Raw genomic sequence first — 23,109 nt, 5'->3', positions numbered from 1 at the left:
CGCGCGGGCTGTCCAAGTTGCCATCCTCGATAAGAGTCGCCCCAACTTCCGAGACCGTGGGTAGGTTGTGGGTTCGCGGGTTCGACCTCTTTTCGTGTAGCCGGAACACCATATCAACCACCTCCTTTCCCGCCGCCTGGTCGGCGCGCAGCTTCTCCGCGAAGTTGAGATATTGTTGAGCGAATGGATTGCACTCCTCCATCATCTGCTCGATCTCCAGCAGCGTTCCAGAATCGAGGTCAGCGAAGATACCTCGGCGTCGCTCCGCTCGCTGTTGCATGTCTGGATCGACGATGTAGATCTGGGCAAACTTGGGGGGCATCGGCTCGTTTGTGAACGTATCGATACGCGGAAGTAGAGAGCCCAAGTAGTGCCCCATGGCTCCTTGAATACGATACGTGTATACACCACGTTGTCCAGCAACGCTCTCGTCTTGGTTCACGTCCCTGAAGTTGGACCGGTTGCTACAGGAAGCCCCAATCGACGTGAAGGCAAACACTTGGTTGTAGGCACGAATGCGGCGCCGAAACTCGGCGTCCGTGTACAACTGGTGCAGTCGCGGTGGCGCAGCAGGTAGTGGGGGTAGTTGCACCGCTCCCTCCAAACAACAGCCTTTCTTGGACTCTGCAGGCCATTTCCACGCGTTGCAATGAGGGCAGACCGTAGTCGGAGGCAGTCTATGGCGCCCATTAACGATGTTGTCGCCGCTGAGCATGGAGACTCTGAAATCCTCCTGGTTTGCGAGTGCATGACCTCTGCGAAGCGTACTGCGTCGTATACGCTCCTGTTGTCGCCGCTCCTCTCTCCTCCTCCTCTTGAGCATCGCGAACCGTGGCTTGATGCTCCCGGCGGGCGGCTCGCTCCGCTTCGACCACTTCCTGGCTCAGATTAGCCCGACGTTCTTCCTGGCGAACGCGCTCGCGTTCCTGGCGTTCTCGTTCATCTGGGTTTCCTGTTGTCGGCGTTGTTGGTGCAAGCCGATCAACCGGTCCTGCATATAGCCCGCCGATTGTTGCTCCGGTAGACCCTCACGTCTCTCCTGTAATCGGCTTTGCGCGCGCTGTTCTCGATCGGACTCTGTTCGTAAAGCCCGTGTCCTTGCGTTCTGCATCTCTACGTCTTTGACGCTCGCGTTGGGATCCCGTCATGTTAGCCCTTCTAACTCGGGCTCTCTCTCTGTCTCGCGCGGCGTTTCGTTCTGTTTGAGACGCCGTCATTGCTGCGCGCCTCCTACGCGCTGCTCCGCCGGGTCGAGCCAGGAACTTGCTCCGTTGTGCTGACATCGGCCGCTACAACTGTAGAATCAACAGGCGCCGCTGCCTGGACCGGAGGTTCTTCTCTGCGGACTGGTGGAGGCTCAACAGACGTGTTTCCATACGCAACGTGACTCTCGACAGCCGTGACAGTAGCGGCCTTGTCTGTCACGATAAGCGCTCGAAATTCCTTGTTTAAGTTGTATCGTTTAGCCCTCCGACGCGCTTGGCGGCGCTTTTTAGCGGCAGGCTCCTCTGGGGCAGCCGGGGTTGCGTTGATACGCTCGTTGTCCCGCAAGGCCTGCTCGATCTCCTCGCGCGTCCATTTCCTTTTCGTTCGAGCCATTTTGGCCTGCGTACACGCAACAGAGTCACATGACGCGTTAGACATAAAGTCTAAGAACACCGTCGCCATTTCCAGGGTCCTATACACGCGCCCCGCCGCGGACACAGAAGCGCAAATAGGTGCGTCCACCTAAAGCGCCGGTCCCATACACGACCACTGGCCCGGAGATGAGGCAGGTCACCCGGCTTCGCCGAGATCTGCCCCATTTACCCCGGATTGGTATGAGATTTCCCACGCCGCTGGCGGGCGGACGTGGGCACCTCAGGGTCGCGGCTCCCAAGAGCGGTCGCTGCGGCAAGGGCACGCGCAATCCTACGTCGGCGGCGGGTGCCAGCTGCAGTCTTTCTTATCATCTTAAAATGGGTATTGCTACCCACTTTAGAGAAAGTAACGGTCAGTATAGTGGAGAGCTGCAGTACCCAAATGCCATTCTCCAAGGTAATTAAACCCGGGGTGCAGGTAAGTGAGCAATGTTGCAGATTCGGGACGGCCTGCCTGGCATCTGTGCGCCAACGGGGGAGTCTCGACTACATGGCCGTGTCGTGGAACCCACTGCAACTCCCCCGTGGCCCCACCGGAGTAGGCACCAGGCCGCCCTTAATCCCACACTATAATACCTCGACTGCCCTGAAGGTACCAGTTATCCCAACAGGCGGAACTCCCGAAACCGACACTTCTATTACAGTTAGGAAACTATGTAGCTAAGCGTACCTTAGTCCCTGTGCGGCGCTCGCGTCCTGTGGGGCTCGCTGCAGCGCCCGACGTCCGAGCGCTTCCTCGCTCCGCCGCGCGCGGAATTCAAAAAAGGAAATGTGAAGGCGGAGCCGAAATCAGCCAATCACAGGACGAATAAAAATAACGCATGGCTATGCGTTGTAATTTCGGGCAAAGATAAGCCAGTCCGGAAGATGGTGAGATGCCATAGGGCAGGTTTCTAATGCGCTAATGCAGGACGGTAGGACGATGCTCTACGGCAGGCTGATGCCCCAAGGGCGGGATACGACGGACTTACAGACAAACACCGGAGACTCGGTTAGTTGTAGTAGACTAGCCGATCGCCGCCGCTTCGCGGCGGTGGGTGTGTGGTTAGTCATAGGCGGTTACGCTCGCTGTTCCAGCTCGCTCCACTATTTGTCATAACCCCTCCGCATCGCTCCAGCGGGTGTACAGTTCGGCGCAACCCGTTACGCTACTTGGCATACCGTTCGTTGTAACCCGTTACGCTCGCTGTGCCAGCTCGCTCCACTACTGAACATACCGTTCGTCTCAACCCGTTACGCTCGCTGTGCCAGCTCGCTCCACTACTTCACTTCCTGTTGGTCACAACCCGTTACGCTCGCTGTTCCAGCTCGTTCCACTACTTGGAATACCGTTCATTGCAACCCGTTACGCTCGCACAGGTCTACCAGCTCGTTACGCTACTGAACATACCGTTGCTCACAACCCGTTACGCTCGCTGTGCCAGCTCGCTCCACTACTTGACTTCCTGTTCGTCACAACCTGTTACGCTCGCTGTTCAGCTCGCTACTGGATATACCGTTCGTCGCCCGTTACGCTCGCTGTTCCAGCTCACTACGCGATCGGTCTACAGTTCGCTTGCTTGAAGTTCGTCTCGACCCGCGTGCTGTGTCAGCTCGCTTCATTCGACACAGTTTCTCAACCCGTTACGCTCGCTGTGCCAGCTCGCTCCACTACTTGGTATATCGTCCATCCCAACCCGTTGCGCTCGCTGTGCCAGCTCGCTCCACTACTTGGAATACCGTTCGTCGTAATCCGTTACGCTCGCTGTGCCAGCTCGCTCCACTACTCGCCATACCGTTCGTCATAACCCGTTACGCTCGCTGTGCCAGCTCGCTCACTACTTGAAGCATACCGTTTGTCGCCCGTTACACTCGCTGCAACCCGTACCTCGCTGTCCACTACTGGACTTCATGTTGGTCGTAACCCGTTACGCTCGCTGTTCCAGCTCGCTCACTACTGAATATACCGTTCGTCCCAACCCGTTACGCTCGCTGTTCCAGCTCGCTCCACTACTACGCGATCGCGTTCGGTGCTCGAATGTCAGCATGATTGAAGTCGTGCTTGACGGTCGTGTGGGAGGTGCTTGAAGGTCCGGGTTCACCCTGTCCAGCGCACGTCTTGTATTTCGCGCGCTGTGTCGCGAAATGTGTGTGGCACCCGAATAGCAATATATTCTAACAGAGGGTTTCGGCCAATCACAGAGCAGTAATAATATATTATGTATTTATCAAAGTCAGGCCCAGAAGGTCGTCGTCTATTAACTTTAGAGCGCACATATACAGGTTGCTATGTCGCGACACGCAGCGCACCGTCGTCGCTGTGCGGCGCTCGCGTCCTGTGGGGCTCGCAGCGGCATGACGTCCACGCGCTACGTCGCTCCGCCGCGCCCGAATTCGAATTCAAAAACGAAATTTTAGCGGGAGGCAATTTCGGCCAATCACAGCACGAATAGATATATCGCAAGGCTATTTTTTGTAATATCGGGCATAGATTAGCCAGTCAAAGGATGGTGGGATGCCATAGGGCAGGTTACTAATACACTGTCGCCAGGCGGGAAGGGCGCTCCCCGACGATGCTCTACGGCAGGCTAAGGCCCCAAGACAGAGAACGGACACACAGCAGACAGACTGACAGGATACTCTGTTGGTTGTGGTAGACTAGCCGATCGCCGCCGCTTCGCGGCGGTGTGGTGTAATGTTAGTCATAGGCGGTTACGCTCGCTGTTCCAGCTCGCTCCACTATTTGTCATAGCCCCTCCGCTTCGCTCCGGCGGGTGTACACTTCGTCGCCCGTTACGCTCGCTGTGCCAGCTCGCTCCACTACTTATGCCGTTCTTGCAACCCGTTACGCTCGCTGTGCCAGCTCGCTCCACTATTGCCATAGCAGCCCCCCTCTGTTTGTTCTGGTGGCTTTACCGTTCGTTTCCTAACCCGTTTCCGCTCGCTGTGCCAGCTCGCTCACTACTGAACAAACCGTTCGTCTAACCCGTTACGCTCGCTGTGCCAGCTCGCTCCACTACTGTTAGCGCTTCGAATCCCAACCCGTTACTACCGTCGCGCTTGTTCACAACCCGTACCTTTCGCTGATGACAGCGAGCTCGCTTCACTACGTTGCCCTACTGCTCGTCCCCGTTACGCTCGCTGTACCAGCTCATCACTACTTGTTTCTGTTCCAGCGCTCTACCCCGTCTTCCCGCTCTTCCAGCGCGCTGTACTCACTCGACTATCCGTTCGTCTCAACCCGTTACGCTCGCTGTGCCAGCTCGCTCCACTACTGCATTACATTCGTCGCAACCCGTTACGAATGTGCCAGCTCGCTCCACTACGCAGCCTACCGCTTCGTCTTAACCCGTTACCGCTCGCTGTCCAGAACAGCTCGGCTCCACTACTTGACTTCCTGTTGGCCATGGCCGTTACGCTCGCTGTTCCGGCTCGCTTCACTACTCGATATACCGTTCCTTGCGACCCGTTACGCTCGCCGTTAAGATCGCTCCACAGCGGTCTACAGTTCGTCTCAAATACGTTCGCTACTGAACATACCGTTTCTGTTACGCTGTTCCTGTGTCAGCTCGCTTCACGACGGGCTACCGTTCGTCGCAGCCCGTTACGCTCGTGTGCCAGCTCGCTCCACTTCACGGGCACACCGTTCGTCCCCGTTCCGCTCTTTGTGCCAGCTCGCTTCACTATGACCACCGTTGGTCTCAGCCCGTTGCGCTCATGTTCCAGCTCGCTTCACTACTGGATATACCGTTTGTCCCCACCCGTTACGCTCGCTGTTCAGCTCAGCTCCACTACTACGTCGCGCTCCGGTGTTTGAATGTCAGCATGCTTGAGGTTCGGCGTGCTTGAAGGTCAGGATCATCCTGTCCAGCGCACGTCTTGTATTTCGCGCACTGTATCGCGAAATGTGTGTAACACTCGAATATGTATTCGCACAAGCGCACCGTCGTCCTCTATTTATTTGTGCGGTACGGCGTCGCACACACAGCGCACCGTGGGGCTCGCAGCGGCGCCCGACGTCCGCGCGCTTCGCTTCGCCGCGCCCGAATTCGATTCAAAACGGACATAAAATTTAGCGGTGAGCCAATTTCAGCCTATCACAGCACGAATAGATATCATCGCAAGGCTATTTGTAATTCGGGCAAGATAAGTCAAAGGAAGATGGTGAGATGCCATAGGGTAGGCTACTAATGCGCTCGCCAGGGCGGTAGGACGATGCTCTACGGCAGGCTAAGCCCCAAGACGAGGACACCAGACGAACAGACAGGATACTCTGGTTAGTTGTAGGGGACTAGCCGATCGCCGCCGCTTCGCGGCGGTGGTGTCAGTTAGTCATAGCCGGTTACGCTCGCATTCCAGCTCGCTCCTTCCCGCCGCCAGCCTCCGCTTCGCCCCGGAGGGTGGCACAGTTCGTTGCAACCGTTCGCTGTGCCAGCTCGCTCCACTACTGAATATACCCTTCATTCAACCCGTTACGCTCGCTGGCCAGCTCGCTCCACTACTGAATATACCGTTGCTCCCAACCCGTTACGCTCGCTGTTCCAGCTCGTTCCACTACTGCGTCGCGTTCGGTGTTGAAATGTCCAGCGTGCTTGAATCCGGGCGGGATGTTGCAGGTCCTGCAAGTCGCGTTTGAAGGTCGGGTTCACTTTTATCCAGCGCATGCGCTTTTCCATGGCAACGGCGCTGAATAGCGTTATGGGGTTTTGGGCCAATCACGACGTAATAATAGCCATTTTGGCTGAGAGATTCGCCTATTTCGCACCGGGCTTTTCCGGGCATGGTACAATTTCGCGCATGCAGCGGCTTTTTTGGTCGTCGCTGTGCGCTCGCTCCTGAAGGGCCAGCGGCATCCGAACGTCCGCCGCGCTTCCTCGCTTCGCCGCGCCCGAATTCGATTCAAAATGGACATTTAGCGGTGAGCCAACAGCCCTATCACAGCACGAATAGATATATCGCAAGGCTATTTTTTTTTGTAATATCGGGCGCAGATTGAATCAAAAGGATGGTGGGATGCCATGGTAGGCTACTAATACACTGTCAGGATAGGGCGCTCCCCGACGTCTCTACGGCAGGCTAAGGCCCCAAGACAGAGAACCGACACACAGCAGACAGACTGACAGGATACTCTGTTAGTTGTAGGGGATTTAGGAGGAATGTCAACTTAGAAACAATACAGTTCTCATTTTAACATAAAATTGCTACTCGGTGTCTTATTTTTTTAATTTCTACTCGTGGACTCGAGTATAATTAACTCAAGTAAAACTAAATCTAACGCTTCTTCATACACGTTGTGCAGGTGTAAGCCACCAAAGTAGGCCCACTACAATGTCCAAAATGCTTCGTACATTCAGCTATATACTGGCCCAATTACGCAATCGGCAACGTGCGGATAACGCAATGTCACAACAATACTAAACTACAACAATGTACGAAGTGCCGTTTCTATCTGCCTTTCCTACTCAAACCCATACTTCCGAACCAATATGTGCAACAACGGCTGTTGTAGTTTGGGTGTTTGATAACGCCGTCGTCCGAATGTCAGCGAGGTGCTTACCGGATTAGTCTAAAATCTCGACTCTAATCCTGCCCCGATCGCTGCATCAAAACCACCAGTACATATCTCTTCTATACTGCTCACACTTGGCAACTTGCTTCCAACTCTCCAACGCGAACACGACACCACCAACATCACCAACGATGCGTTTGAGCTTTTTTCTACTTGTGGTGATCATAACTGCTGCTGCGTTCCCCAACAAACGCACTAATGCCCACGGCGTCGTCGGTGATGCGAGTGTCCCCAACCAACGAAAGGTTCATGTGATTCAATTTCTCAGAAAAGGTAAGACCGAAGAAGATAAATCAGTTCACGCTATCGTGCACGCTCAAGAGGCTGCTGACAGCACCGAAGACAGAGGAATCTCTGTAATTCCCTCGAAACTTAAACAATTTCTCCAGAAGAGTCCAGCCGCCACCAAAGCATTCTTCGAGAGGCATCCTACCCTTGCTGCTACTCTCCAAGGCATCACAGGCACGACATTGGTTGTGGGAACTATCGCTCTCTTCTTTGCAAGCATTGGGCTAAAAATGAAATGAAGCGCTAGATACAATGAAACATTGTCATTCCCAGTCAATAGGATATTTTCCCTGGAATGCTTTTCGCGACACAGAAGCAGGATCCAAAACAAAATAAAATGATCGATGCACCTCCGTTAATATGTATCTCGAGGGTTCTCCCTATGGAACTATTGGCTTATCCCACATTTTTGAACAAATATATGATCTGCTGAAGCCTACTACCATCAGTAGCGCCGTGGACAATAAGCTGTTGCGAGTTCTTCTAGTTCACGGAGCGTCACGACCCTTAGCAGTAGTGGCAATGTAAGGTGGTGCTGCTAGTGGGCTTCTCGATATCGTCAAAAGGTTGGAGGTCACCAGGATAGAAGGTTGTTCGAATAAAGTGTCGGCGCTGCGGCTAATGGCTACGTGGACGTATTGAAGTGGCTTCACAGGCGTTATCCAGATAAGTGCAGCCGTGTGGAGGAAATTGTAGCAGCAGCAACAGGTGGCCACACGGAGGTAGTTAACATTCTACGCCCCGACCTCCTGCACAAACCCATTCAGTGTTCTGGAAGGTGGTGTTGCTAATGGTTCTGTGGTAGATATGCTCTACTCCTACAGTCTCGTAGCCTTTCTTGCCACGGCAGCGAACGGCCACATGACTGTTTTACAGTTGCTTTTGATTTGAATAGATTGCGGTTTTGACGGCTAACTGTTCCCAAAGCCGCGTGTTTTGCCGTTGCTGCTTGATAGAAGTTTCCATCAAAGTTGGAAACATATTGCATTCGCGGTTGGAAAAGCTGTCCAGAATGGTCATCTGGACGCGGCGGAGATGCTGCTCAAGTGAACCAATTATGATAATGTTCGTGCGTTTGAAGAAGCCCGCCTTGATACGATAAGATTGCTAATGGACCGCTTAATTTGTTTCGAGCATCCTGGGAAGGCCTATCCATCGGATAATATTGCCAAACTGATCGTGAAACATCCCACCACGCTATAAAGATTTATCGCCAGCAATCGCAATGGCTTTACTTGCTGGCTCACAAAGCGGATATATTGAAGTGGTGAGGGTTAATTCCCTATATTAGCGAGGCCTTGCCAATGGCAGCCTCAACGAAGCAATTTGAAGTGCTGAAAATTCTACTTCAAGAAGGCGTGGAAAGTCAACTGTATCTCCGAGCATCCAATCGAGCGAGCTACGACAAGTAGATGCATTGAGATAGTCAAGTTCCTTGTTGCGATTGTGGGGGATTCGACACCAAGAAAGCGTTGGAAATCGCGACGGCAAAATGATCTCCCGATTGCGGCATTCCTTCTCGAGCACCAGCAACCAGACCACTATCGAACAAGTTTTAGTGAAAAGCGATAAGTTTTGCAGAAATGCGATCCCAACGCGATTAAGCGTCGTGAGCACGCTTTTAGTGAGATACTTGCCATACAGGGTCGCACACATTCTCACTACGTAATGGAGGTGCTGTCCCCAACGTTAGGATACCCACGAGGTTCCCACGACTTTGTGTCGGAACAAGTTTCGCTGGAGTGACGCAGCACGTGTTGGTTGCTTGGCTTGTGCTACGTCCTGCGGTATAAATCCCATAATATGACCGAACTTGCCTTCATAGATATCGTGTTCGCTGGCCAACCTGCGAATCTAGGACATCGGCGCTGAACCTGTCAAGCTGTCGCTGGAAGTTGCTACATCAACAGTCTCCAAGCTCGCTGCGCGGTCAAGCGCACCGGATCTCGCACAAGGGGATGTTGATGTCCCAATTCACGCGAGCGTCGGCATGACCGTCCGCACCGATGGTGACCTCCTTCCTGCCCCCAACTTCGCTCCATTCCCAATTTCACCTCTTCCCCACCAAGACCCAAACGCAAGGAGGGACGATCGGTGACGCACCGCTGGCTCCGCCTGCATCTCGACAGAAAATCATCACCCACCCACCCCATCAAACCAAACCGAACCGAACCAACACCACTGACACCCGGCGACGACGTGCTCAATCGGGAGCGAAAATATACGTGTTAATGATACGGGGTGGCCTGTGTAGCAGCCACCCCGCCTGTACTAGTGAGTAGTCTAGTCTACCGAAGTTGCGTCGTCGTCACCTGACTTACAGGGAAGTAGGCGCCGACCGCGACGACGACCGCCGCGACCGAACCCATGGTGGCCGTCATGCGGCATGGCGTCCGACGAGCTCGAGAGCGCCGAGCCCGAGCGCGGGGCGGCGCCGCCCGAGTTGCCCGTGGGGCCCGAGTCGGACTCAGCCGTGCCGGAGCTGCTCTGCGCCGTGGTCGATTCCGACGACGAGCTCGAGGCGGACGCCGAGTCCGCCGTGACCGACGCGTCCGTCGCGGCGGACTTGGATGTAGCAGACGTGGAATTGGCCGAGCTCGAGCTGGACTCGGCCACGGCGGCGCTGGCACTGGTGGAGGACGCCACCGACGATGCTGTGGCCGCACTAGCGCTGGACGTCATTCGAGGACGTGGAGGCAGCAGTAGTCGCAGTGGTGGTGGTGGTTGTGGCTCCGGACACGGCGGACACGGCCAAAGCGGCGAGGACGAGCACCTGGAAGACCTTCATGACGGTGGTGGGATATCTCACTGAGCGGATTGACGAGCTTTTCGAGACTGAAGCAGAGCTGGGTGATAGTGTGATGCAGAGCCCAGTGCGCTTGGAGGGAGGAGGTGGGGTTGATCCCGATAGAGCCGAGACATGAGTCTACACAGCTGGGCGCGAAATGTGCCGGAACTTTGGGTTTTGACTGGCGTTTGTATGGCGCTCGGATGTGCAGGAATTATCGGCTGACTGGGCGGTTGTATGGAGGTGACATGATGGGGGAGAATGGATCTTCCGGCCAGTTTGCTTGAGGAAGCTGGATTTTGTATTGGCTGCCTGGTGGTTTGTTGTCCAGTCGACGGAACTGACGCACGTGCCGTGTCGTGCCGCACCGCGCGAACGAAGGCTATCCTACCATCTTGCACGGTCGAAAACCTCGAGTCGTTGGTTTGTTGCCTGCCTGCCAGCAGCGAAAGACGATGGCGCTGTGTTGTGTTCTTCGTCTTTCCATCTCCACGCAACTCGAGATTAAAATTTACTAACGTTAAAAGTCGGGCTGGCGGTTGGCTGGTGCTGGCGTGCGGCTCTGCTGAAAAGAGACCCAACCGCATCAGGTGGCCTCCGGAAACTCGCCTGTCATGGTGTGTAGGTATGCTCTACCAGTCGAGTCGGAGGCGGGTCTTCACGTTAGGTAACCAAAATCCATCGACACCGGGGAGACCGTTCGCTGGTGCTAGTTCAAAAGTTGAGAGGCGCTCGGGACACAGTAGAGGAGGTTGGGCTTGTTTTGCTTCTGGTGTTTGCTACGTTTGGTCATCGTGTTCGCGCGCGTGCGAGTGGCTGCGTAGAAATTATTCCCGGCTGTTGCTTTGGTGCTTGGAGGTTTTCTTCATGGAGTTGTCGTCGAATTCGCTGCATTTCTTCGGATGGTGTCGGCGAAGGTAGTGCAGTATAATCGAAAACACTAGAGTAGGGAGAGTAGTGAACAGGTGAGTGGAGACAGTCTTCCAGTCAAGAAAACCACGTCACTCTCCGCCGCAGTCTTCTCTAAAATGGCAATGCGTGTTCTTGTATTGCTAGCTGTCCCCAGACGCGGAAGAATATAAGATGCCGAACTTGGGGCCACGCAGCGTCGACAGGATATGAGCACGCCATCCGCAGTATTTCTGGTGACGAGGGATGGTTATTGAGGCTGCAGACTGCATACCACGTCGCTTGTCGAGTTTTCTCGGGTGCGAGGTTGTGCAAGACGGAGGACCCCACATCCATCCCACTTCGGACTGCAGCAATTGCACAAGTCTGAACGTTGTACGTCATGCACCTTGCCATTCATCGAGAGAAGTTGCAAGTCGTACGCGGGAATGGCTCAAATACCTCAGGAACTGCTTGCTCTGCAGGACGGCAAGCGCACTGTCCTCGTTGTGTTCCTCGATTGCAAGCTCGAGGACTTGCATGGGGTCGTGCGCGCACCACGAATTTTTGTCTGTTGTTCGTGGATTCCGAGGAGGAATTTTACGAGGTTGACGTGGCCTCCGCAGATTGCAAGGCTGACGGCGTCTCGTCCGTTCATGTCTTGGTCCAGCCGACAGTGGAAATCTCGAGTCGGTGCAACGCCGCCTTAGCCACTTGACGAGACAACGAAGAACTATCGGCTGGACACCTTTCTCGCATGCGTACATTATCACATTGCGCCGACGGGCGTCCTTAATCCAGAGGAGCGTAGCTCGCGAGACCAGCAAGTTGATCAGTTTGACTGCGTAGCGAGGTTCGGATGAGCGGTCGCTTTCATGAGAACCGTGACGCCATCTTCCAGTTGAGCGTTCCCAATCTCCCCGCTCCAAGCTGTTTGGGGTGGGATCAAGCTCAGCAAATACTGTTCCATTGCAATTTTCCTCATTTCCGGCACGAAGCCTGAGTGCAAGAAGGTGGAGTTGAGACTGGGTCGCGTAGCAGTGACCCGAGCAGATTGAAAGCCATAATGAGGCGCTACCTGAGTGACATGTCACTTCAAATGCAGCAAGTTCAAGTTACTGTACCTGTCATGACAGAGGCTTGCAGCACTCAGCGTAGTTTTCGTGCTACTGCAAGTATTCGGTAGTTGGTAAAACTTCTTTGAAGGGTATCAACTAATTATGCATGCGTGGTCTTATACCGTGCGCGGGTCAGAATGTGGTGACCACTGTCGAATTTGCTCTCCATTTGCAAGAGTAAACTGCGTTGCTCCGGTTTGCAAAGCTGATTCTTCCACGTAGTTGGCGAGGTGAAACTTTGCCGTCATGTCGCCTCGTTCGCGGGAGTGCGAAACGTTTAAGTAGGATCGGCCCTTGCGCGTGGCATTTTCGCTGGGAGGCGTCGGTAAGGTCCGCAACACTTGCGGGGATTGCGATACGTCCTCACAGTCACTCACAGCTATTTTCCAGCCGCATAGATTTTTTCGCGTTGAGCTGGCAAATGAGGCAAAACCGAAGAGAGCAATGCTGGACTGAGCCTGTGTCCGAGACGTCCATGACCATTTTCTTGAATACACTGCACTTCATGCATACCATTCGGCGACAGATCGAGCAAGCCGTGCCCGATCTTGAGGAAGTTAATGAAAACTTGGAGAATTTTTTTCGCAAGCCTCACACCGACTCGACTGGGTGGCACCGCGAGACCTATCTCGTTTCATTAGCCACATCAACTTCTTTATGTGAGCATATTCAATCAAGTTCACGCAGCAGAGAGTGGCTTCCGCAGAGATTGCGACCGAAAGGCGACCCGGCATGTCTCCACGGGAGTCAAAGAAGCCGCGAGTGTAGATGTCAACCTTGCCAGGTTTGCCCTGGCGGAAGATGTAGCAGTAGCTCATCAAGCCACGAACTATGCCCAATTCCGAAAGCTCGGGGATCTGGCGCAATGTCACCGAGTGCATCAAAAAGTAGCCGACTTTCTCGCCGTTGGGGTCGCGTGTGAACCCTGACCCCTCCAGGATAAGGAAATCTCGCCGCTGCACGATACCTGAGAGCACTGTGGGCTGCTCTACGGCGAGCCACTTGACGGCAAGATACCGATAGGGTCTTCTTCTGTTGGTCCTCTGATAGAGGCAACAATTCTCGAGTCGTCCAGCCGATCGTTGATATATGAACTACGCAGCTTCCATTCTTCGTCGTTGGGGGCAAAGCACCCAAACATGCAATCGTCCAATGTGCCATCCATAGTGCCGTGCAGGCCCATGAGAGAAACACCAGGCGGCCTGAACTTCTCCATAATACTGTCATCAGCGACCCCGGACGAAGAGTAGATTGACGTTGCTCTGTCGGCAATTGATGATTCATCGTGGTTGCTAGTTTCCGCGCGGTATCTTGAGGTAGATGACCACGACGGACTCTCCATCAAATGCGTCGACGACTTCCTCCCCCGCTGTTTAACCTTGCCGCGCAGGCGATACACCTGCATCCCTTTTTTGGTGCGAACAAGGCGCCACTGCGGATCTCGAAGCACGCCCCCATTCGCAATAAAAGCGTCGTTCGCTACAGCAATCTCCTTCACGATAGTGTCCGCTTGGTCGATGAAGGTATTGTGCTGGTCTTCAGACAGCTCCACGACAGGGAACGCGTTTTTCGGCAACGTGAACTTCATTTTCGTCTCCCTTGTCAATTTCGAAAATGCAGTTCGTGGATGTGGCCACTTTATGATCAGGGCACACCATGACAGCCACCCGTAACCTTCCCGGTCCGACGCTTTTGTGTCGCTTTCCCACCGAGAGCCGTTCAAGGATACGGTCAAGTAATCCCACGAGCCGAGCAGGGGCACTGCTCGGGGGAACGAGCGCGAGCAACTAAACTCTTACGAGTCGTAAGTTACGACTGCATCAGATCGAAGAGGAAGCGCGAAAATGGGCTGTCTTTCATTGAAAAGACTTTTTAACCATTGCTTCTAAGGCCACTGAACGTATACAGTTCCATATTACGCTGACGCAGTGTGTGCGCAAAAACATATTTAACAAGATACAGGCACATTAAAATTTAATGTGCCATGTGTGCGCAGTAAATTTTAATGTGCCTGTATCTTTAAAAAAAAAGGGTTAAAATGCAGTGTACTGTATTGTATTTTAGAATTGATCCACGGCATCTAGAGGATTTAGGGAGAGCAGAGGAATTCCCACCGTCAACGAGTGCGATTTACCACGCGAAAGAATCCGAGTTGAGCATCCTGGACTCCGACGAATTGAGTATAAACTGCACGAATTGCTTCTGCAACAACTAAACGGTGTACTGTATGGTACATGCACCAACGGAAATGTGATCGACACACCGAAATGTGTCGAATTTTCGGGCAAAAGGGCACGCAAACCCGTACTGTCGTACACTGTCGGTCGGACAGAGCGTCGTTGCTTCGTTATTTCGTTGCATCGCCGGATAGTACATTTGAGACAGGACCTTGAGAATTCAGAATTCAGAGTACAGTATCGCCGCAATTCAGTAGTCGTGTAAAATATACATGTACAACTACAAACGCAGTCGGCTAATTAGTTGTACTCAATAAACATCTAAAAAAAATCGGCCAAAGCTTATTGACATTCATTTTGTCGAATTGTTATCGAATAGGTCCGTCCTGTGTACTGCCACGGTAGCCCTTTGGGATCCTAGATCCTTCACCGAACAACGCTAGTGGTTTGCATTTCCCTCTGGTCAGCATAATTCAATTAACTCGGAGTGCCGACTTGCGTGGCGGCATTTTCGTCTTATTTAACAACAAATCGCTTGTGCTTGGTGTTAACCCCAACAACTCCCAAATCGAGAACAAATAAAAGGACCAAAAGTTTGAAGCCAACGTTGGCAAGTGTTCTAAGAGATACGTATCCATACAACTAATGTCAAGGTCGAAAACCCCTTAAGTCATGCGTCTTTGATTGTATCCATCAACTGGTGGCGGGTGAACACTCTCCACTGGGTGGGAGGTGAGCCTTGAGCATCGGTCAATGAAGACAAGTCTTTGTGGCTTGCCGGCAGGCAACAGTCAAACACAGAGTAAACATTGCCCTTGGCAGGCCACAGCAACGGCAACCACTACGTGTAGGTACCTGCGAGGTGTGGCAAACTAAGGTAAATTCACTTTTCATGTTGCTATCCATTGCAACACAATAGTATTGGCGCTTCGCCATCAACAAAAGATGCCGACACCATCTCATACAAGCACGAACTCGCCCCTCCCACGCGTCGAAACGCTGGGTACGACATTTGCATGTATCCTGGCTTAACTATTGGCGCTACCGCATGTGACAGCGATAATTGATACTGTACACGGCTAATGCCAAGGAGACCATAAACGCAGCACCAGAAACGGGCAACGTAGAGTGGATCTACGAGTTACTAACCAGATTTATCTGCTGTGTGTTCATGTGTGCGCTGCCGAACGAACAGGCCGACGCCGTTCAGCTACTCGTGGAATCAGTCAACGGGGATGAAAACCGTAGCAAAACAAATATCGGGATGTTGTATTGAAGGCTACCGCGGCTGCTGCTGGAAACGGGCATCTTAACGTGCTGGAATTTCTGCTTTCTGAAGTTGTGGACATCGAGATTGTACAGAGACTGACACTACCCACCCTGTCAGCTTTTGACCGAATTTTGTGCGCAGCAGTTGCGAATGAAGACATCTAGTTGCGGTGCAGTTAGTTGTACTCCATGGGAGTGAAGACAAGTACATGAGCGTGTGAAATGGATCACGCGCTTTAATATGCGCTATCTCCGCGGAGCCTACAGCAACACCAGGACTCTATTGTTTCTAGGTAAACGTAAAATACCCGCTGCTGGGACTAAGCCGACGCTGAAATTGAGACTGGGTTGCAACTTGTGGAGATAGGAACGTTTCCTTCGCATACAGTAAGTCGAACTGGAACCAATCGTGTCAGGACAGAGAACTGTTCGGTGTACCACCGACGTGTAGCTCGCCTTAGCAGGTGGGGTATACTCTCTTCAGCAGTGTTTTGGTTATCAAAATTTGGTATCTACCTCCACACCAAAATTTATACGCTTTTCAAGACTTCATTATTAAATGCAGACAATAAAATTCCTGTAACGTTACATACAACAGTGGTTGCAGACGGCAACCTTACTGTATTTAGTAGTAAATTCCAATGGTAGGTTAATTCATTACACTAGCAGGGCTTTGTACCACGTTCGCTCTTCGATTCCCCGAGGCGCCCGTCAGAATGAGGCGACCATGGTCGAAACGTTTCCCCGCTCCTCGACTGCGCTTCACCCTTGTAGTTGGCGTAGTTAAACGTTGCCGCCTTACGGTCTCCTTGATAGATGCGGGGGACCGCATGATCCGAGTAGGATCGGCCGTCGGGCCGATGGTTCACCGTGCGAGGCACAGCGCGAGGCATCGATTCTGCCGAGGAACCCGAGTGTTTCGAGGATTGAGATGCTGTCTCGAAGTCGCTGAGAGCTATCTTCCGACCACACAGTTTTTTCGCCTTGAGCAGGCAGCTCAGACAAAACTGAAGAGAGCAGTGCTGGACCGAACCAGTCTCCGACACATCCATGACAATTTTCTTGAGCACACTGCACTTTGAGCACACTATTCGACGGCAGATCGAGCAAGCCGCACCCGATCCCGAGGAAGTCAGCGAAAACTTGGAGAAGCTCTTCTCGCAAGCCTCACAACGCGTAGGCTGGCTCGCACCGCCAGACCTGGCTTGACCGCTATGCTTCATCAGCCACGTAAGTTTCTTGATGTACGCGTACTGAATCAAGTTCACACAGCAGAGAGCGGCCTCAGCAGCGATTGCGACCGAAAGGCGACCCGGCATGTCTCCACGGGAGTCAAAGAAGCCACGAGTGTAGATGTCAACTTTGCCAGGCTTGCCCTGTCGGAAAATATAACAAAAACTCATCAATCCGCGAACTATGCCCAAGCGCGTAAGCTCGGGGATCTGCCGCAGTGTCACCGAGTGCATCAAGAAGTACCCGACTTTCTCACCCTTGGAGTCACGAGTGTACCCCGAGGACTCCAATATGAGGACATCTCGCTGCTGGACGATACCCGTGAGCACCGCTGGGTGTTCTTTGGCAAACCACTTGATGCCCAGAAAGCGATAGGGGTCATCCTCTGTTGGACCTTTGATGGAGGCAACAATTCGGGCATCATCCAGCCGATCGTTGATGTACGAACTGCGCAGCTTCCACTCTTCGTCGTTGGGGGCGAAACACCCGAACATGCAGTCGTCCAATGTGCCATCTGCAGTGCCGTGGAGGGCCATGAGAGAAACACCCGGCGGCCTTGACTTCTCCATGATGCTGCCTTCAGCGATCCCAGACGAAAAAGAGAGCGAGGTATCTCTATCGGGGGCAAGCTCCACGTTGCTCGTCTCCGTGCGGTACCTCGAATGAGCATGGCTAGATGACCACGACGGGCTCTCGATCACAGGTGCCGATGCCTCCTTCTCCCGCTGTTTGATCGCCTTTTTGCGTTGGCGGTACACTTGCATCCCCTCTTTCGTGCGGATAAGGCGCCACTGCGGATCTCGAAGCACGCCTCCGTCCGCAATAAAGGCGTCATTCGCGGCAACAATCTCCTTCACGACGGTGTCGGCTTCTTCCGCGAAGGCGTTTTGTTGGTGTTCAGACAGCTCCACGACAGGGAACGCGTTTTGTGGCAGCGTGAACTTCATTTGTGACGCTTGGCGTTTTCGAAAATGTGGTGTGGGTAACTTGCAAGTTCATAGCCACCCGTAGCCTCCCAGCTATCTCTGAGAGCCGTTCAAGGATAAGTAATCGTAGGATAAACACGGCCACCCCCATCCAATTGCTAAGCATTTTCGCTCTTACCATCTTGTGTCAGGACAGGGCTTCTGTACATGTATAGTTTGATACAACTTCTCCGTTTACACCAACGGCACAGGATTACGGGACGTATTCATGTACACGTACTGTAGATGGCATTGCTCAAATGTACAATACATTTAGGCAACGTGCGTGTAGTGTCGGAGAGAGATGAATCCATCTCAAGCGTTCACAGCACTTTATTCATGCATGTGTAGGTCCAAGAGTTGATGGACGTACTGGTGCAGTACTGATGATGCTGAGGAATTCCCACCATCAAAGAGAGTGGATGAAACACGCGATAAGCATGTAACTTGAGGACATTATGCTCCATCGACTTGAACATGAACAGCCCATCGTGAACTGTAATGGAAATCGAAATTTCCACCAGTCCATGCAACGGCAACATGGATTTTCGTGCCATTTCGTGTGATAAAGCCTTATATCTTAGACTACAGACGTACCCCTCAATATGTGCACCCTGTTTTCTGTATACCCTGTCATATCTGGTCGCACGATATATTAAGTTTTTGTAAATTATCAAGTCTACAGTTTTTCTAATTTCCTCTCAAATCGCAGGGAGTGTCTGTACCGTAATGCGAGCCGATCCTGAATTGTCCACACCCGGCGACACCACGAATGTCCTCAAGTACGAAGGTACGACGGACGGCTCAACTTTGCACAGTCTCCGTCCGACCAGGATCAACCCATGCTGTACATACTGCACATCTAACTTCGATGACACGACGGGCAATAACACAGTTAGCCAATATATATATATATATATTAGAAATGTAGACGCTTAAAATTCGGCCGCTTGTTAGCGTAGGTACGCTTCACTAAGCAAGGCGTCTTCCGCATGCAGCACCCGACAGCCCTGGGCATGGACTTGACTACTCACAGAATGAAAGGGAAACTATTCACGTGCGCTGCGGGCTGTAATGGTTCTCGGTGGTGCAGTGTGGCCGGATGACGTGGAGATGGTTTGCTACACGCCGTCGTGCAGATGTGGAAGCGCGTAGCGTGCGTGTGAACGAGCGTAGATGTGTGCTAGTCTGACTAACATGTCGATCCGATATTGCTGAAATGTTCGGATGTGTTACTCCGCGTTTTGTGTGGCATTGCCCTGTTCTATTGTTCTAACACGGCGGCGATACTGTTGCGCCACTAGACTTAACAAAACGACAATTTTAACGCTCCCTACTGCTCGTGTTAGTGCCGTTTAGCTACGATATGTTTATGTCGGTTGTAAGCAGTTGGGAGGAGCGTAGCCGCAGCAAACCCCGCGCGGAATTTGCGGAGGCGGGCCCAGCGACGAACACTTCAGCGAACAGACCCGTTATCGCAATTCGGACTTAGTTTTCTTCTTGCGGGTGCAGCTCCTAGGGCACACGAGCAGCGTACTAGCCGTTGAAAGCCTTGCACACCAGCCAGGTCGACGACTTCGTGGCTCTACGTATATGCTAATAACTGCGCGCGAGCTTCGCGCACGCGGTTTCGTACTTAGCATTCAGCGCATTATTTTTGCTGCTTTCAGATTTTTGATCAGGGAAATGACATCGTGCTATTTAACATTATCACGATAGGTTTTTTTTGGTTGGGGTTGGGGTGACGCCCTCCCTCAGGAACGCGTGGCTAGCGGATGCCTGCTGCGCGCTTCTGGCAGGCCCTCCAGGGGGCCTGCTCGTCCCTAGCGGGTCTCCACTTCTCCCCCCAGCCACCACCGCCTACTAACACCCTCTCCTCCCTCCCCCCACGACGATTGCGCGACACTAACCGATTCAGACTTGGCACGTTTAACGTCCAGTCATTAGGTTCGTTACACAAGCAACAGGACACGCTCCCGCAGGACCTCCGACGCTACCGCATCGATGTCCTCGGACTCCAAGAAACCAAGATCTACACCCTTGACCAGCGACACATTGGAGACTTCACCCTCCTTACACTGCCGGCCACCCAAGAGCGACATGGAGTTGGATTTGCCATCTCCCCCCGGATTCGCCCCTATCTCGACCGATTTTGGGCACACAGCGACCGCATTGGTGTTCTTCGACTCAAGCTTCCACATGCGGGGACTGTACACATTGTCACGGCGTACTCCCCACACAGCGGCCGCCCCCTCACGGAGGTCGATCACTTCTATCATGACCTCGATACTCTGCTCAATAAGCTGCCCAAACGCGACATCACGTTCGTGACCGGCGACTTCAACGCCAAACTTGGACAGCGCGACGCAGGAGACGCCTACATGGGCACATATGGACGCGGCACCCGAAATCGGAATGGGCACGCCCTATCTGACTTCTGTTCCACTCACCATCTCTTTGCTACAAATACAGGTTTCAGGAAGCCAGCCCGCTACAGAACCACTTGGACGCAGCGGCGGACAGACCACTGCATCTATAACCAGATCGACTACATCCTGTGCCCTCAGAACTGCCGCCGCCTTTGCACGGACGCTCGGTCCTGGGGCGGGACCCTAACAGCATCAGACCACAAGCTAGTCACAGCCGACTTCGTCCTCGACGCCTCGACTCACAGAAAACGGTTCCGTAGCAACGCCCAACGACAACGAGATCTTCCACTCCGACTATCAAGGGACCGCCTTATTCACGACGAGCTTGTCCGAGATCAATACGCAGAAGCACTCCAGAAGACACTATCAAACACGGCCGTTCCCCCGGGAAGCACTATCCTACAACGCTGGGAAGCCACATTTCAAACAATTCATATGGCTGCCGAAGTGACCATTGGACTCTCCTGCAAAACTACCCAGCGACAGCGATACCCGGACCAAGACCTACAACACCTCTCAGAGATACAGCGGGACCTCCGACTACGCATCTACAATGACCGCACGGCTAACGTACAAGATCTACGCACTGCTCGAAACAAGGTCCTTCACCAAATCCGCGAGCGATGTCGCGACCTTGCCAACCGAATCCTCGATGAAAAGGTCTCCCACATCGAAAACATGAGCGACTCAACACGGATGTACGCATCCGTTCGAGAAATTGCTCGTCGAGGGCACCAGCCCCTACTGTTAACGGACGCAGAAGGTAAGTACATCCTGCATAAAGGCACAGCTAACACACTTGTCAAAGCCCATTTCAAAAACCAGTTCCACAGCTCGCAGCGACACGCAATCACCCCGGACTGTGATCCACGACCGCTCACTTCCCCGATCAGAGTAGATGAGGTTGACGCAGCCTTCCGTCGCCTCAACAACGGAAGGGCCTCTGGCCCTGACGACATACCAGCGGAGTTACTCAAATATGGATCCTCTGTGCTAGCCCCCCACTTCGCTGAGATTATCAACGACAGCCTTACACAAGGCCAGCCCCTCAAGCTCGGTGAGGGCACGCTACTGTGTCTTCCGAAGCCCAACAAGCCAAGAGGAAAGTGCTCAAGTCTTCGCCCGATTGTACTTCTCAACAGCATCCGTAAGGCACTGTCGCTCATCGTACTTTCACGGATATCCCCTGCAGTGGACAAGTATTTGTCCCCTCACCAAAGCGGATTTCGCAAGCACCGAAGTACTGCTGACGCTGTCTGGGCCCACAAGTGGCTCTGTGCCCGCGTACAACGCTACCGTGAAACGATCCATATACTCGGCATCGATCTCTCGCGCGCGTTTGACACCATCGACAGGGAAAAACTCCTGGACGTCCTCGCGACATTTCTACAAGAAGACGAAATTCGCCTGATCAAGCTCCTCCTCGCGGACACGACACTCTCACTACGAACCGGATCCAAGACGCTGCAGCCGTTTTGCAGCAACATCGGGACGCCACAAGGCGACTCACTCTCACCTGTTCTCTTTGTGATTTATCTAGAAGCAGCGTTGCGAGACTTAGCAAGCCACCTCGCCGTCCCCAGGAACCTGCTCGAACAAATGGTTGTCTACGCGGACGATGCAGACTTCATATGTCGTGACCCCAAGCTAGCCGAACGGATCCAACAAGAAGCCCCTGCGGTGCTCCAGCGCTGGTCCCTCACAATGAACGAGTCCAAGACAGAACTAACAATACTCCAACGCTTCGTCGGCCCGTCGGGTTCCACCCGCCACGCCCGCGCAGCTGAAGAGAAATGGCGATCTACCAGGAAACTCGGTACCCTCCTCGGTGACTCAGAAGACCTCACGCGACGCAAAGCCCTAGCGGCTTCAGCGCTCCGTCGACTATGGACTATCTGGCTACGACCTCACTATATTTGTGACAGCACCCGACTCCGCCTCTACAACTGCTACGTCCTACCAATACTGCTCTACAATTGCGGGACCTGGGCACTCACACCAACCGAGCTCAACAGCCTGGAAAGATTTCATCGCCAACAGCTTCGCCGAGTGCTCCACATCCGCTTCCCGCAGCGTGTGTCTAACTCTGTCCTCTACGAAATTTGTCAGGAACGCCCACTGCGGCACCGGGTCACAGCGGCTCGATGGCGCTTGTTCGGCCACGTTCTCCGCCGGCCGGACATCCCCGCGTACGTTCAGATGGCAGACTACTTCAACAGCTCGACAGCCGGGACATGGCGCGGACGCCCACGCTCCACGCTGCCAACCGTTCTTGATGCTGATCTCGTATCTAGCGGATACGCCTTCCGTCTTCGCAATAGCGCAGACTTGGAGCAACTACGACAGCTTGCAACCGCAAGATCTCAGTGGAAAGTCCTGGAGAGGGCTATCGTCGACGCGCTGCCGGCGAAGGGAGACCCGACGTATGCGGACACCACTCTATGCCGCCGACTAGCAAAGCTGAGCCTAGCGCAGGCGTAATGTGGCTACGCGATAACGTAATACATTACATTACATTACATTACGATAGGTTTCACTTTTAAATGTGCATTACATGTAACTTACCCCGACATGCACAAAGTTTACTTACCGGTACCGCCTCACCACAGCCACAAAAATTTGGTACGGTTAGGATCCCAATCCTATTCAACTGTCTGTTCTTGCACAATGGATTGTGGTGCAGCGTCGGCCGGGCCTGCAAATGACGCGTGGTGGGGAACCTTTTCTTACTTGCAAATGTCGATGTTGGCGTTTTTGTCAAGGCGT

The 23,109-nt window shown here is 53.3% G+C and overlaps 1 protein-coding gene across 1 annotated transcript; it reads left to right on the top strand.

Moving 5' to 3' along the window:
* Positions 1-9,862: 9,862 nt before the first annotated feature.
* Positions 9,863-11,386, top strand: IUM83_12082 (uncharacterized protein; the record flags this gene model as incomplete). The annotated part of the gene is made up of 3 exons (XM_067936684.1): positions 9,863-10,108; positions 11,209-11,229; positions 11,321-11,386. 3 exons carry the CDS (start codon positions 9,863-9,865, stop codon positions 11,384-11,386), a joined length of 333 nt encoding a protein of 110 aa, XP_067794971.1.
* Positions 11,387-23,109: the final 11,723 nt, after the last annotated feature.

The sequence above is a fragment of the Phytophthora cinnamomi genome (genome assembly GCF_018691715.1).
Source record: "Phytophthora cinnamomi strain GKB4 chromosome Unknown Contig22, whole genome shotgun sequence".
Lineage (NCBI taxonomy): Eukaryota > Oomycota > Peronosporomycetes > Peronosporales > Peronosporaceae > Phytophthora > Phytophthora cinnamomi.
The sequence above is the reverse complement of the archived record's forward strand: the minus strand, read 5'-3'. Positions and strand labels throughout refer to the sequence as shown.